A 19,116-nucleotide genomic window follows, 5' to 3' on the forward strand; every position below is an offset into this window, starting at 1 on the left:
TACCATATTTGGAAGCCCTTTGCTTGGATCATGATAGACAATATCACCAACAGTCAGGGTAGAGCAAAATCCACTCACCTGTGTAGGGAAGTAATCTGTCTGTGGCACTGGCGCATCAAATATACTTGCCTACAATATGGTTACCTGATCTCCAGAAAGCCCAGGCAGGCCATCTGAATAGACCATTTCCCTATATTGCAAGTAGAAAAAGTTTTCTGTTCTCCAGCCCTTTTTTCGGGGCTTAGAGTTACCTGAGATGTGTTTGCATTGAAAGCCAACAGAAAGATTCCAGTATTTTTGTTCCAAGTGAGGTCTTTGTTCAGGCTTCCTGTCCAGTACCTCCTCTATCCACTGGTTGGCAACCCCCCCGTATGCTTCCCAATTTTACTGTTATGAGGGTACTCCACAAAATGATACTGTACTCAGACTTGGATAATCCTGCTCATCTCCCTAAAGATCATGAGGCCATTTTGTTATTGTGAACTGCTGATGTTGATGAAGGAGTTTTTGCATTATAAACATCACTGTCAATTTGGACATAATACATTCAATAAAAAGAATGCATCAGAATTAGTAGTTAAAGGTACAAAATTAATTTTAAAATGTCTAAATATAAAGATTGTGGAGAAAACTTAGATTTTAATTTGTCCAATTTTGTAATTAAAGTATTTATTAATTTACCGGAACTTAATCATTTTTCCCTCATTTTTCAGGGAATCTGGTGCATGCAAGCAACACTTGTCAATATTTGTTTAAAAATAATGTATATGCTCATTTTGATATCTGGGCATCTCTGTGGACTGAAGAAGTATTTGAAAATACTGGTTTAAAATGGTTTGAAGATTGCTTTATTTGTAGTGTCTTTAACAAAAATATTTTGTATTTAAAATTAACATCAATGTTTTTCTTAATTTAAAAGTTTTTCATTTTCATTAAACATTTTTGTCAGGGGCTGTCACTTTTTCATTAGGGGTGGAGTGGTTAATGAGTTGTTTAAGCAACTCATCAAATAGAGCACTTCCTAACTTGGTGAAATGAGTCTGATTTTGTTAAAGAAAATCCTTTTCACAAGTATGAAGTTAACAAAGCCTTGAAAAGCAACTTTGAAGAATAAAAAATTGAAGGTCAGCAGATTTCACATCACTAAAAGATTTTTTTTTTTTTCATTTGGATATTAAAAAGTCAGCTTTGTACACATAAGGTAGAAATAGGTCTTACTCTTTTATATGCCTTACCAATTAAATCCATCTCCTAACTAAGGGGTTGTCAACTGGGGGTACGCGGGAAGGCCCTAGGGCAGGGGTGGGCAATTATTTTGGGTGGAGGGTTGCATACCAAGTTTTGGCAAGCTGTCGAGGGCCGCATTGGTAGCCTCGCCCCTTGACATGCACCGCCCCCTGGTTGCCATCTTGTGACCTTAAGTCCCGCCCCCTAACTCCTGACCTTTGACACCAGAATTCCCTCCCTTTGCCTCTGGAAGTACTCCTTTCAGCAAGGGGCTTTGCCATCTCAGAACCAGAAAAATAAATTATATTCTAAAAAGCAAACATCTACAGCACTCATTAATTTGATTTTTAAAAAGTCATTGTCCTGATTTATATGCATTTGTGTAGTGTATATAGAGGTGATTGCACAATAGCTTAAAATGAAGTCTTACTCTTGTATATTGTGGGAGGCTTTGGGTATGTGGGGTGAGACAGCATGTGGGTGTATGTGTGAATATGTGGGGTGTGGGTGGGTACGGGGTTTGTGGGGGAATTGGTGCCTGGGGTGAGGGGATGAGGGGTCTGCATGTATGGCATTGCAAGGGGGTGTGGGTACATATGTATGATGGGGGTGTGTGTGGGACTCATGAACACACACACACACTGTCCCTGCCTGCCTGTGCACACAATGTCCTTGCCTGCATACACACACGCACTGTCCCTGCCTGCCCCCACCCACCTACAAACACACACTGCCCCTGCCTACATACATGCACACGCACGCACTGTCCCTGCTTGCCCCCACACACACACACTTTCCCTGCCTGCCCAACACACACACACACACTCACACGCCAGCTCTGTCCCACCCCCCATCCCTGCCTGTCCACACACACCCCTACCGGCATGTCCCCATGCTCCCCAGTCTGGGGATGCAACTGGGAGCCATGTGGTGCTTCAGCACCACATGGCTGTTCAGTCCTGCTGAGGCTTCCCCTGGGTCCTACTACCCCTGTTTCATCTCAGCTTTGACAGGCATCCGGGGTCAGATAAATATTAATTTTCTAAATTTTTTAGAGGCCCTGTGGGCCAGATAGAATGGCCTGGTGGGCTGGATGTGGCCCATGGGCCATATTTTATCCACCTCTGCCCTAGGGGGTACATGCAGATGGGGACAGAACGCTACCACCCTCCACCCCATGCTGCCGCCTCCTAGGAGCAAGGCCAGAGGAGGGCATATAAGGGCAAAGGCAGCAGCACCCCTCTGTGGGCTGGCCAGTCGTGGGGGCTTGTAGGGGAAGCTTGCACACAGCTGCCACCCCCTCCCCCCAGCTGCCACGGGTACATTTATTAAAAAAGGTTGAAAACCCCTGTCTTAACTAAAACTTCATCAAGAGTATTATACTGAGTAGATGGAAATGAAACAAACTGAAAAAACAACACAAATTCTATGAAGCCAGTATATTTTCAATAAGGATCTACTCTTTCTGTTTTTTCTGAGCCTTATTATAAGTCAACTTTGTATGCTTGGTGAAATACTGGTCTCATTTCAATACAGCCAAGATCACCTTTGCTAATTGGTATTTCATTTTTTAAGAGAATAAAGGAGTATAGTTATGCACCAGTACAATTTGTAATGCTGTAACACCATTATTTGCTAAGTAAAAACATTAAACTATCAAATGAAGCTCCCCACATTTGTTTAAATTTTATCTGAACAGGTGCAATAATCTGAAGGCTGTAGCTGTTCATTGTATCCCAGCATCCAGAAATTAAAGTTCAACTACATTCATTAATATTCACAGATTGCTAGGGGCTGGAAGGGACCTTGCAGATCATTGCGTATAGCCCCCCAGCTCTAGGCAGGAAGACAGCTGAGGTTAGGTGACCCCAGCAAGGTGACTGTCTCATCTGTCTCCTCTTGAAAACCTCCAGGGTTGGTGACTGCACCACCTCTGGAGGGAGTTTATTCCACAGTCTGGACACCCTGACTGTGAAGGAGTTTTTCCTGGTATTAAACCTGAAGCGGCCTTCCAGGAGTTTGTATCCATTTGTCCTGGTATTCCCTGGAGGTGTCCTAGCGAACAGTTGTTCACCGAGCTCCTGATGCACTCCTCTGATATAGCAGTAAGCTGCACTCAAGTCCCTTCTCAACCTTCTCTTCTTTAGGCTAAAGAGGCCCAGGTCCCTCAGCCTTTCCTTGTATGGCTTGCCTTGCAAGTCCCTGATCAGTCTTATGGGTGGCTCTTTTCTGGACCCTCTCAAGTTTTTTCATGTCCTTATTGAAGTGCAGAGCCCAGAACTGGATGCAGTACTCCAACTGTGGTCTCACCAGTGCTAAGTACAGCGGGAGTATCACTTTCTTAGTTTTACGTGAGATGCATCTGTTGATGCATGCCAGGTTGTCGTCTGTCCTGCTGACCACCACCTCGCACTGACGGCTCATATTCATGTGATGGTCAATCATTACCCCTAGGTCCCTTTCAGCCATGGTGCCAGTCAAGCTGTTGCCACTGAGCCTATGCGTGTGTTGAGGGTTGTTTGCCCCCAGATAGAGCACCTTACACTTCGAAGTGTTAAACGTCATCTGGTTCTTGTCTGCCCAGCTCTCAAGCCTATCCAGGTCAGCCTGTACCTGCAACCTACCTGTAGCATAACCACACTATCCATAACGTGGTGTCATCTGCAAACTTGGCCAGCGAGCTTTTCACTCCCCCATCCAAATTATTGATAAAGATGTTGAAAAGCACTGGTCCAAGCATGGACCCCTGAAGGACACCACTGGCCACTTCATGCCAGGATGACACAGATCTGTTCATGAGAACTCTCTGGGTCTTGCCCTGTAGCCGGTATCCCACCCACTAAACTGTTGAGCAGCTGAGCCCACAATCTTCCAGTTTTCCCACAAGGATATTGTGGGATATTAGATCAAAAGCCTTTTGGGAGTCTAGGTATATAACATCTATCACGTCTCCTGTGTCCAGGTGACGAGGGACCTGGTCATAGGAGATGAGATTGGAAAAACAGAACCTACCCACGACAAAGCTATGCTGGCTGTCGTTCAGAATCGTACCTTCTGTGAGAATATTGCACATAGATTCTTTAATGAGCTTTTCCAGGATTTTTCCTGGGATGGAGGTTAGGCTGATTGGCCTATAGTTGCCTAGGTCCTCCCTCTTTCCCTTCTTGAAGGTGGGCATAATGTTGGCCCTCCTCCAATCCTCAGGGATTTCCCGTGCACCATGAATTCTAAAAGCTTTGCCAGGGGTTCCATGATGACCTCAGCCATCTCCTTCAGCGCTCCAGTTCTATTGACTTATAGGAGCCCCCCGGAGCCGTGTGCCTGGCATGTGAGATAGGGGAAGGGGGGACACTCACCTGTCCCCTTCTTCTGAGGGGCAAGGACCTCCCAGCCCCTAAAGTGGCATGGCACTGGCGAGCCCTTCTATGCATGCGCTCAGTTTAAAAAGGGCCCACTGACAGCATAGCTGCAGTTTGTCCCTGGCTCCAGCATGAGATGCACAAGCAGAAGCCTGTTGAGCCCCCATCAAGCCCAGGGACCCCCATGACCCGCCCAGCAGGACCCCAACCTGGACCCCCAGCGCAGCCAGAGGTAGGTGGGGGCCCCCAACCCAGACAGCTGTGGGGCAGCTTGAGTCTGAGCCAAGGAGGGACAGCCCCCCCATCTCCTACTTTGCCCAGCCCCCAGGGAGCCACGTGACCAGAGCCTCACAAACAGGCCGCGCAAACAGGCACTCTTGTCTGCCTGGCATGCGAGTTAGCACAGGAGTTTGTGCAGGAGGGTCTGAGGCCCCTCCTGTGAGCCCCTCGGGTAGGCAGTCACAGTAGTAGCCAGACTACCACTGGTAAAATGTTGCTGGGCACATGCTGTATGCTGAGGGTCCCCTTGGAGTCTGCAGCCCCACCTGTCACCTCAGAGGCCTCCACCCAGATGGAACCCATGATTCTAGGCTCCACGCAGACGAAACCCCTGGCTCTCGGCTGTGTGGGCTGCCTGGCATGTTTCCAGGCTCATGGCACCAGGAGCATGGCCACCTCCCCTTGCAAGGTTTGCTCCACTTTGGAGTCCCTGGGGCACCAGATAGTGGAGCTCTAGGTTGCAGTCCAGAGACTGCGTGCCATCAAGGATGGCAAGCAGGAGATCTCCTACTGCCAGGCCCTTCATCCCCTAGAGGCAGAGGGTAGACCAAGGTCACCCTCCAGAGCAAGGGAGGACTCGGGGATCTCCCATGCTGTCCAGCCAGAGGGTTGGACCAAGGTGGTCAAGGGCCCCAAGGCCCACCACACCAAGGTCTCCTTCCCTCTGGGGCTTTGCAACAGGTACAAACCTCTTGCAGCCCCAGTAGAGCTGGCAGATCTGCCAGCTCTGGCAGGCAAGGGAGGATCACCCACCCCTACTCTCTCCAAGACACAACACAGAGTGCTCATCATGGGAGACTCCCTCCTGACGGGGGACTGGGGGCAGTCTGCCACCCAGACCCCCTAGCCTGGGAGGTCTGCTACTTCCCAAGGGCCCACATCTAAGACATAGCCGAGAGGATCCCAAAGATTCTCCGGCCCTCCAACCACTACTTTATGCTCCTTGTCCATGTGGGCACGAAGACACAGCTCAGAGCAACCCCAGCCATGTCATGAGGGACTACAGGGCTCTGGGACAGGGGGTTTGGGGGCACAGGTGGTCTTTTCCTCGCTCCTCCCAGTTGTGGGTCACGGGCTGAGGAGGAAGAGACGGTTCAAGGCAGTCAACCAGAAACTGCAATGCTAGTGTCATCGTGAAGGCTTTGGCTTCCATGATCACAGCCCACTCTTTGGTGAGGGAGGCAGTGGGCTGCTGGGAAGAGATGGCCTCCACGTCGCTCCACTAGAAAAGAGGCTCTTCTCAGCCAGACTGGCTGACCTGCTCAACCGGACTTTAAACTAAGCCCAGTGGGAGATGGGGGGAGTACCACCACTGCAAGCCCACTAGGCAGTGTTTGTAAACCCAGCATGCTAAGCCACTCAAGGGAACCCACCCCTACCCCAGCCCCAGAGCGATCTGTAGGGATGGCAATGCCACCCAATGGGACACTTAAGTGCCTGTACACTAATGCCAGGAGCCTGGGGAACAAACAGGAGGAACTGGTCCTCCTGCTAAACCAAAAGGATTATGATCTCATAGGGATAACAGAGACCTGGTGGGACTCCACCTATGACTGGAAGCTGACATTGGCATCCAGGGGGGGCGATTGGAGACTCTCTGGGTCAAAATCCATGGCGAACAAGGCACAGGGGACACAGTGGTGGGGATCTACTACAGACCTCCTAGCTAGACTCAAGAGCTTAACCAGGAATTTGCCAGGGAACTGGCTGAGGCTACACACTCCCAGTGCATGGTTGTCATGGGAGATTTCAACTACCCTGACATCTCATGGAAAGAGCGCTCAGCCACATCCGAACAATCACAAAGCTTCCTCATGTGTGGATGAGCTGTATCTGACTCAAGAAGTCTGTGGACTGACGAGAGGCAAAGCGCTGCTCAACCTGGTACTGGCAAGGGGGGATGACTTAATCAGTGACATAATGATCAAAGGGAAACTGGGAGACAGCAACCATGAGCTGATCACTTTTACCATCTGCCGTAAAGCAGGCAAGTCAGTCAGCAAAGCAGAAGTCCTTGACTTGAGGAAAGCTGACTTTGACATGCTCAGGAGACTTGTTGGTGAGGCCCTAAGGGACCGTGACCCAAAGGGGAGGGGAGTTCAGGATGAGTGGTTGCTCCTCAAGGGAGCGATCCTGAAAGCACAATATCCCGTCTTGGAGGAAAGGCAGCAAAAGGGCTCAGCAGCCCCCTTGGCTCTGCAGGGAACTAGTGGACCTCCTGCAACTAAAAAGAAAGGCCTACAAAGGATGGAAGGCTGGATCCACCCCAAAGAAGGAGTACTCTGCACTGGTCTGGACCAGTAGCGGGTGAACCAGGAAAGCCAAGGCTATGACTGAACTCCAACTGGTTACACATATCAAGGACAATAACAAGTCCTTTTCTAGATATGTGGGGAGCTGGAGGAAAAGCAAGGGTAACATTGGACCCCTGCTAAACCATGGGTCAACTGACAACTGACACCCAGGAAAAAGCCAACCTGCTCAATGGGTATTTTGCATCTGTTTTTCACCAGCCCCAAGGGACAGCCCTGCTCAATACAATATTGAGCCAAGGTGAGGGAGAACTGTTACCCTCCATCAGTGTTGACCATATGAAGGAACACCTTGAGAGGCTGGACACCTTCAAGTCAGCTGGCCCAGACAGCTTACCCCCCAGGGTACTCAAGGAGCTGGCAAGCATCATAGCTCGGCCACTGGCATGGATCTTTGAGAACTCATGGTGCTCAGGTGAAGTGCCCGAGGATTGGAAGAAGGCCAATGTCATGCCTATCTTTAAGGGAGGAAAGTAGATCCGGGGAACAACAGGCCCATCAACCTGACCTCCATCCCATGGAAGATCTTGGAGAAAATCATCAGAGAGACCATTCTTGATAAACTGGCTGAAGGCAACTTCTTGAGGGATAGCCAGCACGGGTTTGTTGCGGGTACGTCTTGCCTGACCACTCTCATCTGTCACAACCAAATTAAGTAGTGCCCATGCCACAAGCAAGAAATATTAATCAAAAGTTTTAGTCTGCACTAGGTTAACTAAGGGTTAACTAACAAGATGATAGGGGTTTTTTTGCTGCGCATGTCAAAAAGAAATTTACTGCTGCGCCACTAACAGAGATAAAACTTTTGCCTTTGCTTTACATAAATCATTGTAATTGGTACAAACACCCTAATAAAAACCACTATATAATTGGCGATTCTAATTAAATTTATGATGTGGTGAAAAGCAATTGGCTATTATACAAACAAAACCCCGCTGCACTTCCGCAAAGGGAAAGAAGGGGGACCTCCGTACGCACCTTGGAGACCTCTGAACATATGTGTCAGAGTAACTGGCAATTTGATCACTTGTCAGTGCCCCCCACCGTCTCGACCCAATCTCAGACGTAAATCAACGATTGCCGGCCCGACCATATTTCTGCCTGACCATTTCTATCCGACCACTTATGCAGACCGACCTACGAACCCTAAGCTGTAACTAACCAAGTATCTCTGACCTCCGTTATTCACCACCTTGACGGCGTGAGTAAATAATCTTGCTTTGCAACCGATAAGCTTCTGTGCCTAATTCCACTCCAAGCGTCACAAGTACCCGCCTGACGGCCTTCTAAGGTCCCAACCCCCCCGCTGCAGTGCACGGCAGCAACATCATCTTCTACGACCAGGTAACATACCACCTGCACAAGGGAGAGGAAATTGATGTCCTATATCTCAACTTTTAAAAAGCTTTTGATCTGGTATCCCACGATCGTCTTATAGAAAAACTGGCCAATTGCGGCCTCAGCTACATCACAGTCCGCTGGCTGGGGAATTGGCTTCAAGGTCAGACCCAGAGTGGTAGTTGACAGAAGTCAATCATTGTGGTGCACCATAACCAGTGGGGTCCCCTAACGGTCCATCCTTGGGCCTATCCTTTTCAACATCTTCATTAATGATGTAGACATTGGTGTCAGAAGCAGACTGGCCAAGTTCGCCGATGACACCAAACTTTGGGGAAAAGCGTCCACACCTGAGGACAGGATGGTGAGCCAGGCTGACCTGGACAGGCTCTGAAAATGGGCGGACAAAAACCTGATGGTCTTCAACTCTGACATGCAAGGTACTCCACCTTGGGAAGAAAAACCTGCAGTATACTTATAGGCTCAGTAGTGCTACGCTTGCTAGCACCACGGCTGAAAGGGACTTGGGGGTCATGATTGACGACAAGATGAATATTCATAGATTTCATGGACTTTAGGGCTGGAAGGGACCTCGGAAGATCATCGAGTCCAGCCCCCTGCCCAAAGGGCAGGAAGTCAGCTGGGGTCACAGGATCCCAGCAAGATGAGCATCCAGTTTCATCTTGAAGGTGTTCAATGTAGGCGCTTGAACCACCTCCAGTGGCAGGCTGTTCCAGACCTTGGGGGCTCGGACAGTAAAGAAATTCTTCCTTATGTCCAGCCTGAAACGATCTTGAAGTAGTTTGTGACCATTCGACCTAGTCGTCATCCCTTGGGGCGCTCTGGTGAACAAACGTTCCCCCAGATACTGGTGGTCACTCCTGATAAACTTATAGGTGGCCATCAGATCACCCCTGAGCCTGCGCTTTTCCAGGCTAAAGAGCCCCAGTGCTCTCAGCCTGTCATCGTAGCGTCTGCTTCCCTGACCTGATCATGCGCGTGGCTCTTCTCTGGACTCTCTCAAGCTTCTCCACATCCTTTTTGAATTGTGGAGCCCAAAACTGGATGCAGTACTCCAGCTGCGGCCTCACTAAGGCCGAGTACAGGGGGAGAATGACGTCCCAGGATTTGCTTGAGAAGCATCTACGGATGCAAGCCAGCGTTTTGGTCGCTTTACTAGCCGCAGCATCGCACTGCAGGCTCATGTTCATCTTGTGGTCAATGATGACCCCCAAGTCTCTTTCTTCCATAGTGCTAGCCAACATAGCACTGCCAAGCCTATAAGGATGCTGCGGGTTTTTCTTCCCAAGGTGGAGAACCTTGCATTTATCGGCGTTGAACACCATCAGATTCTCGTCCGCCCACTTGCTGAGCCTGTCCAGGTCAGCCTGGATCACCCGCCTGTCTTCTGGTGTGGATGCTTTGCCCCAAAGTTTGGTGTCATCAGCAAACTTGGCCAGTCCGCTTCTGACTCCAGTGTCCACATCATTAATGATGTTGAACAGTATGGGTCCAAGGACAGAGCCTTGGGGGACCCCACTGGTCACAGGACACCACGATAAGTGATTTCCATCAATTACTACCCTCTGGGTCCGACCCCGGAGCCAGTTTTCCAGCCAGTGGATCGTGGAGGACCCAAGGCGACAATTGGCCAGTTTCTCTAAGAGGTGATTATGGGAAACCAGGTCAAAGGCTTTTTTGAAGTCAAGATATATGACATCAATCTCTTCTCCCTTGTCCAGGTGATAAGTCACCTGGTCGTAGAAGGAAATGAGATTGGTCAAGCAAGACCTACCCGCAACAAACCTGTGCTGGCTATCCCTTAAGATGTTGGCGCCGGCCAGTCCATTAAGGATGGCCTCTTTAATAAACTTTTCTAAGATCTTCCCCAGGATAGAAGTCAGGCTAATTGGCCTATAGTTAGCCGGATCCACTTTCCTCCCTTTCTTGAAGATAGGCACCACATTGGCCTTCTTCCAGTCTTCGGGCACTACACCAGAGCGCCAAGAGTTTTCAAAGATCTGCGCTACAGGCTGGGCTATGATGCTCACCAGCTCCTTAAGTACCCTGGGGTGAAGATTGTCAGGGCCGGCTGACTTGAGGGTATCCAGCTTCTCAAGATGTTCCTTCACGAAGTCAGCATCAATGGAGGGCAGGGGATCACCCTCACCTGGACTTCCCTGTCCCGTAGCGGGCACGGGCGTCCCATGGGGCTGATGAAAGACCAACGCAAAGTACCTATTTAATAGGTTGGCTTTTTCCTGGGCGTCAGTTGTCAGTTGCCTCATCTGGTTCAGCAGGGGTCCAATGTTGCCCCTGCTTTTCCTCCAGCTCCCCACATATCTGAAAAAGGACTTTTTATTGTCCTTGATGCTCAAAGCTAGTTGGAGTTCAGTTGCAGCCTTGGCTTTCCTGGTCTGCTTCCTACAGGACCGGACCAGTGCAGAATAATCCTCCTTGGAGGTGACTCCCATCCTCCATCCTTTGTAGGCCTTTCTTTTTAGCCTCAGGAGGTCTGCTAGGTCCCTGGAGAGCCAGGGGGGCTGCTGTGCCCTCTTGCTGCCATAGACAGCAATATGAGCCACCAATGTGATCTTGCAGCTGGCAAAGTGAGCAAAACCCTGGCTTGCATCCACAGATGCTTCTCTAGCAAATCTCAGGATGTCATCCTCCCGCTGTACTCGGCCTTGGTGAGGCCGCAGCTGGAATACCGTATCCAATTCTGGGCTCCACAATTTTAAAAGGATGTGGAGAAGCTTGAGAGAATCCAAAGGAGAGCCACACACATGATCAGAAGGCAGGAAAGCAGGCCTTATGATGAGAGGCTGAGAGCTACAGGACTTTTCAGCCTAGAAAAGCGCAGGCTCAGGGAGGACCTGTTAGCTGCCTATAAGTATATAAAGGGTGCACATCAGGATTTGGGGGGACGCATGTTCACCAGAGCGCCCCATTGGGACAACAAGGTCAAACGGTCACAAACTTCTCCGTTTCAGGCTGGACATAAAGAACTTCTTCACTGGCAAGCCCCCATGGTCTGGAACAGACTGCCACCAGAGGTGGTGCAAGCACCTACTCTGGATTCCTTTAGGAGTCAATTGGATGTTTATCTTGCTGGGATCCTGTGACCCCAGCTGACTTCCTGCCCCTGGGGCAGGGGGCTGAACTCATGATCTTCTGAGGTCCCTTCCAGCCCTAATGTCTATGAAATGTCTAGCTTTTCTAGTTGGTGTTGCACAGTGGGGAGGTTGTCAGTCCTGGCATGTCCCCTATGAGCCTTATCTCACTTGACATTCCCCATGGTCTGGTGAAATAGCAAAGCAAAGTGGGCATTCAGTTCAGTTTTGTCCTGAATGTCAGTTACCAGCTTTCCTGAGATGTTAAGCAGGGGTTCCACACTTCCATTTGTTTTCCTTCTACTGCCTACATACCTAAAGAACTTGTTATTGTCCTTGACTCCTGTAGCTAACCTAAACTCCGTCACCGCCTTGGCTCTCCTGATCATTTCCCTACAAGTGCTGACCACTGTTGTATAGTCCTCCTTGAGGACCTTCCCTAGCTTCCACTGTGCGTACACCCTTTTTCTTTTTTAAGATGACTGCAATATCCCTATTAAGCCAGGGCTTGCCAGCACTTCTGCTGCCTTTCCTCTTTGCAGGAACAGTTTTCTTTTGTGCTTTGAGGATTGTACCCCTGAGCAACAACCACTCTTTGTGTACCCCATTTGCCTTGCCTTCCTGGTTCTGCATCGCCTCCCCTACTAATGCTCTGTGCCTATCAAAGTCAGCATTTCTGAAGTCCAGGACTTCAATCCTGCTGGTTGATTTGTTGACCTTGCAGCAGATGGTGAACCTGATAATTTCATGGTCACTGTCGCCCAGGTTACCCTCAATGTTCAAGCCGCACACCAGATCATCTCCCTTGGTCAAGACCAGGACTAGGAGAGCGTTACCTCTGGCTGGCCCTTGCACTTCCTGGGTCAGAAAGAGCTCCTTGATCAGTCAGGAAACTGTGTAAATGATCTGACCTAGCCAAGTGTTCCTCCCAATCTATGTCTGGGTAATTGAAGTCACCCATAACAACCAAGTCCCTTGCACACGCGGGCTGTGTCAGTTCTTGAGAGAATTCCAGATCCAGCTCCTCCCCTTGGTCCGGTGGCCTGTAGTAAGTACTTAGTTTGGTTTCTTTTACGTCGGCCCCCTCCTCCCCCATAGCTTGACCCAGAGGGTTTCAAGCTGCTTATCTCTGGAGCTGACGTCAGCCTCCAGAGAGGTGTACTGCTCTCTCACGTAGGGAACTACTTCTCCGCCTTTTCTCCCTACCCTGTCCCTTCTGTGCAGGGTGTTGCCCTCTGTGGCTATGCTCCAGTCATGCAAGGAGTCCCTCTAGGTCTCCGTGATCCCTACCAGGTCATATTGCCCGCTATAGAGCAGGAGGGCTAGCTCCTCCTGCTAGTTCCCCATGCTCCTGGCATTGGTGTACAGCAGGGGTGGGCAAAATGCTGCCCAAGGGCCGGATGCAGCCTGCCAGGCCATTCTGTCCAGCCCGCGGGACCCCTAAAAAATTTAGAAAATTAATGTTTATCTGGCCTAGGCTGCCTGTCATGCGGCCCTCGATGGCTTGCCAAAACTCAGTAAGCGGCCCTCTGCCCACAATAATTGCCTGCCCCTGGAATACAGGCAGCTGAGGCCCCCAACTGACACCATCTATTTCCTCAGATGCTGTGGGAGAACTGTTTGGTTAGCATTTTAAAATCAGTTGTGCTAGTGTCCTCCACAAGGAAGCTTTCCTGCGTGCCAGGAAATATAATTTAAGAATAGCAGAGTTATCCTTAAGCACATCTTTTATGATGCATCAGAATCTTCAGTACTTAAAAACTTTCATTTGCCTTCAGTTTTATAAAGCAGGTGTTCCTCTTCAAGACAGCTAAAACAAAGATATCTACTTCAATTTTAATACTGTTACACCGCTGCAAAATACGAACATTGCTAACATTTTTGCAATACGGATTCCTGTAGGTAAGTTGCACAGGGAGAGCCACAGGGTACAGGATAGAATCAAACTGCATAGATGATGAACTGAGCATTCATGGGTGCTTGCTCTTAATCTAGATTCCAAACAAAGTAGTTATCTTCAGTGTGGTATTGCTCATTGGTGATATCAATCAAGGTTCATCTTCTTTTTTTCAGCTTCAGACACTGCACTTCTCCCAATTCTGTATTCTGTAATTGTATTTAAGATTAATTAAAAAGCTTTGTGTTTGTGAAGACTTCAATTGCATCTTTAACATACCTCTGGAGATGTATAAGGAAATAAAGTGATATAGCTGTAATGGTCCAGAAATTATGCGAGTCCAGGATTTCTTAGGGTGATTTCTTTTTTAGTCAGCCAGTGAAGAGTTTTGCATTCAAAATCTTGTCTAACTTTATTCCAACTACATAGTTGTTCCAATACAGGATACCACCCCAAGAAATCCTTGCCTCTCACGTAAGGAAATAAAGGCAGTTATCTGGGGAGTTCTTCATAAAGTCAGTCACCATATTCTGTCTGTTGATGTAAAGAATAACCATTAAGAAACAAATCCTAAATAATCAGCATTGTGTCCCATTTCAGGCTGGTATAACTCCACTAACTTCAGATTTGCACCAGTGTAAGTGCATATTCTGGCCATTTGTCTAATTCTGTTTAAGTCACTTCCACAAGCAGTGAATAGTGGGGATGCAGGGGGGGCATGTGCCTCTCCCCCCCCTACCCCCCCCGAGATTGACCACTACTGGTTTCTGCGGGTGGTCACCACTTGCCACCGCCACCAGCTTCTGTGGGTGGTCCCCGCTTGCTGCTGACTACAAATGGTGCCCCCCTCCCCCCCTCCAGTCTCAGGAGGCACCAGTCATTTATGGTCACTTCCATAACTGAGTCCTTATATTCTTGCTTTACTGACTGAGTGACCAGATGATGTCTTTATATGCAGAATAATAGGAAGGAGTTTGAAAGCATAGATAATACCTAATTCCTACCCATTCCAGTGTACCTGAAAGGATGTCTTGCCCTTCTGTTTATAGTCCTCCTCTCCTGAGTAGTATAATTTAAATATACAAATATCATTTATTGACCCCTATTATTATTTCCTTTACGTAGCACCACATACTTCCACAGGGTAACTACACATTTAGAGTTACTTTTTAAATATTCAGATTTATAAAATCTGAATTAAAACCTAGGAAAAATGGTATGGCCTCTTTAGTTCTCCAGTTTAAATATTGGGAAACTATTATTTAATTCATATTTAATTTCCCTTGAAAGGAAGTTACTGCTTGCCATATCAACTAGGTCAGGACTGAACAGGTTGTGTTTAGGAATAAAAAAGTGAGGAAGGTCTGACTTTTGGAGACAATCCAGAAAATAATCCAAGAATTCATGAAAACAACGATCAAGATCTTTAAACTGCCAGTCCTTGTCTTCTGGCCGGCGAGCGCACATGTGGAAGAAGGCAGTTTTAGCATGATAGGAAAAGAATTTGTCCAACTCTCTTCTGCTTCTGTGTTTTGCTTTAAGCTGTTCCAGAAGATACTTCAGAAGTTTAAGACACTCTTTCCTGTTGAATAAAAAGTATTTTTAAAAATACCTTACTTGTTCTAAGCAAGTATTTCTGAAAGTGTAAAAACTCTGTACTTCTTAATTAATTTTATGAGTTATTTGATACCACCCTGAAAAAGTGGATCAACAAATCTTGCCAATAATTTTTGCTATAAAATATGAAAATGCGGGTGCATCTTACACACCACATTTATTGCAAAGATTCCCATGTAGAAATTCAGGTAATCCTAAAATTAAGGGACTGTGTAGCCAAGAAAACTGCAGTAGTACAAGGTAGCAGAAACCTGGTTGCAAAAGCTGTCCTTCCCTGATAGTGAGGGGAAATCTTGAAACATTCCTGTAGAGTGAATATTCCCTAGAATGGGCAAGGTCTTTTGGAATGGGGAATCTGGCCACAAGTTTAAAAATAACACAAAGGTTAAAAATAACACTTTTAAGGCAAAGGCAGTGATTTTCCTAATGATATTTATGATTTGGGTCACGAGAACTGAGAGAAGCACAAGGTAAACTAGGAGTTAACCTTTTATCTCTTACACATAAATCTTAATTATATGCTTTGGTTTCCATTCTCTTCCTATGAAGAATGCAAAATGAATTAATCTAAAAAGTCAGTTTCTTAGACAATAGAATGTCAAAACACTCTTTACCTAATTTCCCACACTTTTAAGTGCCTCAAAAAGTAATTTTAACTTGTACCCAATGTCTAGAATACACAGCTGTTAAAACTCATGGAGGTTGAATCATCACTTCTCAGGCATAACCCTTTTAACAGGAAGCAATTTTTTTAAATGACTGGCATAAGTATTAAAATAATCATATGTATTTACTTCATAATGCAAATATGTGGCCTGAACCTGGTCTGTATAGTATGCCTCCATCTCATACTGACTAAATGGAAGTCAAGTGCACTTTGTGCTGTAGAAGATTATACTTACTTGACTAAAACAGAAAGATGTTTTCAGGATTAAAGTGCTTTGCAGATAGTTTCAGAAATCAGCCATAGAGAAGTAGAGCTGTAAGGCATCTGCAGAGGTCATCTAGTCCAACCCTGTGACTGAGGCAGGATCATCCATATCCAAACCTTCCCATACAAACCATAATCTAAACTCTACATAAGACTGCCATCAACCTTGACACAACACAGAACTAACACCCTAACTTGCCACAGATAAAGCAGGGGAACCATGACAGCCAATGCCCTGCTTCTATAAAATATTGACAATATACACTCAGGAGGTCCCTGGGAGAGAGCCCTACCCCCTGTGATAGTGGAAGGCAAAAACTCCCAGAGTCCATACCAATCTGATCCCAACTCCTTCCTGACCCCAGATATGGTAATCAGTCTGATCCTGAGTGGAGAGGCAAGGCCCCCTAGCCAGGAACCTCTGGCTTTGGTCCCAGCAGAAGCACTGGCACACCCCTGGCAAAGTCCCCAGCCTTGGCTGTAGCTAACACACACTGCCTCTGGGGAGTCTTAAAAATACTCTGTTCATTATACCTATGAGATCCTGTTCTCTCTTGCAGAATATTTTCTAAATTTGTCATTAGAAAACTAAAATACTTGCAAGACTAGCATAATGATTTAAAATAAGCTAAAGAACAAAGGTGTCATGAGATACTGACCTACAACATTTTACTCCATCATATTCACAGCAAGTTTTTGTGTTCCCATGATTCTTTATAATATCCTTTTCAATATGTGAAAAAGAGAGCCGCCAGGTGCTTGCTAAATTAAAAAACAAACAAACAAACTTTAATTCTTACCTGTGTATAATATGTCTTTTCCCCGTAATTATTCAGCTTCTTTAAGTATTCCCAAAGTGAATGTATTTGGAATACATGCAACTATATGCCACAATCGTGTGACTTTTGCATGTTGTCATTACAGGGCAGAGTTGAGCTTGTTTGGAGATCCTAACTGAATTAACATACTTTAATATGTTTGGATTTCTTTCAAGTGTATGTTTAACAAGTGTCCAGAATTTCTAATGTGCGATTTGGAAGAAAGGGGAGGGGATTACAATATATACACACAAGTCTTTCGTTCTTATTACTGAAATATTCTACATCCTTTCTGTAGTGTGGGGTCCAAGACTGACCACAACACTCCAGGTGTGGCCTCCACCAGGCCCAAATAGAGGGTAAGAATCACTTCCATCAATCTGATGGCAACACTCCTACTAATGCAGCCCAGTATGCTGTTAGCCTTCTTTGCAGCAAGGGCATACTGTGGAATAGTTCTATTCCAAGGTATTCTTTGCTCTAAAAAGCAGAACCACTAAAAATATTTAATAAGTTTAAACAACATTATTTTTATAGCACTAGCACTCGGCCATGACTTTTCCATGTTAATGTATATATTGCTTGTTATGCGTGCTCTATATATGCAGAAGCATGTTTTCCTTCATTTAACAGATTTCTGTTGAGAATATAAAAATGGGGAATAAATAATGCCTCCTAAACATATATGGCCAGTAAGTACCACAGCACTCTTATCAGGGGGATAAATATGTACTATAGGGATTACCCAAATGACTTCTATCCAGAGGTAGCCAAATTGAGATTAAGAGACGGATCCAGTATTCCTTGAAGAACTAATCTTTCCACAACATAAGAACAATATAAAGTTCTTGCTAGATACAAAGCTAACATAAGACCTTTTACAAAAAGGTAACTTAGGCCCCAGGTAGATGTTACATTAATGTCTTAATCGTGCCATACAAATAGTAATATGCCACACATTCAAGCAATTCATGCCATAAAGTGGCAAACCAGCTGCAAAGATGTGTTCCACATTAGTACGGAACATCTTTGTGGCTGGTTTGTATATGTGGCATGTTAAAACTCAGCAGTGCAGGCCAGTGCACGGGTTTAAACCTCTTAGTAGGGAAAGGCATCAGTTCCCTTTGTGCTGAACCTATCAACCCATGTGTGAGACAGCCCTATGCAACTTCCTGAGCTGGGGGACCCCATCCAAACTGCAAATTTTAACTTACTAGTTCCTGTGGAACCTGGGATCCCAGGCTCCACACGCCAGCAAGTTGAAAGGGTATGACAAAAAATAAAGTATCAGGGACAAGTTCCTCCTGCTGAGCTTTCTGCATTGGCAGTTATGATTTGAATCAGTCCCTGATCCTAAAAATCATGCATGCTGCCATGCATATATGATGTAGGTGGGCACCATGATTTTTGGGATCTTGGATCTGATTCAGTCATGCCACTAAATTAATGTCTACCACTGTCCTTAGTGTTTTTGTTTTGATTACCTTTTATCACCTTTTCATTTTTGGCATGTTTGGGTACTAGGTAAAGTGGGTTCTGTTTAAAGGCCTGTTTGACTTTTTTCCCAAGCCACTGGTCAATGTTTAAGCCATCCTGTGTACTTCTGGGCCAGCTCTGACTTCGATACTCCAAAGCCAAGATTATATCCACTGATATCTGTGTTTGAGGTTTCTCAATAAGAAGTGTTACTGCAGGGCTTCCAGGTTTTTTTCTCTTCACAGTCACAGTCATGTCTGTTAATAAGAAAGAAACAAACTTCCTTCAGTAATTATTTTCTCTAATATGAAAAAGGTTACATAGATTTTTTTCTTAACTATAATTGGCTGCTATCTTAAAAGTCAACATTAAATTACCAGTGTGCAATTAAACTCTTACAGGGTGTGAATGAAGTAACGTTACATATTTTAACTAAATTAGTATAATTCAAATACATAATTTATTAGATGTGTAAAAAATTAAGTAGAAAGCATGAAAACTACAAAGAACTTGAGAAGGTTGTAACTTGACATTCACTTCTTTTAAATCTAGAATAAGTAACCAAGCCATTTTGTAAACAGATCCTGTAAAATCTAGCAAACTACATCCTTAATACTTTCACCAGGGTTATCCAACTTCTGAATGTCTGGGGGCTGTACAGCCCTTGCACTGCACACTGCATACTAATTTCAAAAGCCAAAATACTTATTTTTTTTACTCAATTTGAAGATGGAGGCCATTTTGAGAAA

General features: G+C 46.2%; 2 protein-coding genes across 4 annotated transcripts in view; one reads left to right on the plus strand and one right to left on the minus strand.

The window, feature by feature from the left end:
* Window positions 1-951, plus strand: part of DDX43 (DEAD-box helicase 43) — a 55,568-nt gene extending 54,617 nt beyond the window's left edge. The window contains exon 17 of the mRNA XM_019496878.2: window positions 714-951. The gene's annotated coding sequence lies outside the window, so the exon portion shown is untranslated. The remainder of the gene's footprint in view (window positions 1-713) is intronic.
* CGAS (cyclic GMP-AMP synthase) overlaps window positions 826-19,116 on the minus strand; it is a 33,782-nt gene continuing 15,491 nt past the window's right edge. Inside the window, exons 3-5 of one of the 3 annotated variants that reach the window (XM_019496864.2) lie at window positions 18,376-18,624; window positions 16,733-16,835; window positions 13,453-15,107 (exon numbers count right to left, since the gene is read on the minus strand). In XM_019496864.2, the coding sequence (XP_019352409.1) occupies window positions 14,753-15,107; window positions 16,733-16,835; window positions 18,376-18,624 (707 nt within the window). In that variant the 3' untranslated portion in view covers window positions 13,453-14,752. Of the gene's footprint in view, window positions 15,108-16,732; window positions 16,836-16,873; window positions 18,333-18,375; window positions 18,625-19,116 lie in introns of those variants that run through there. The other 2 variants (XM_059731175.1, XM_059731177.1) reach the window with 2 other exon arrangements.

The sequence above is a fragment of the Alligator mississippiensis genome, chromosome 1 (assembly GCF_030867095.1).
Source record: "Alligator mississippiensis isolate rAllMis1 chromosome 1, rAllMis1, whole genome shotgun sequence".
Classification (NCBI taxonomy): Eukaryota; Metazoa; Chordata; order Crocodylia; family Alligatoridae; genus Alligator; species Alligator mississippiensis.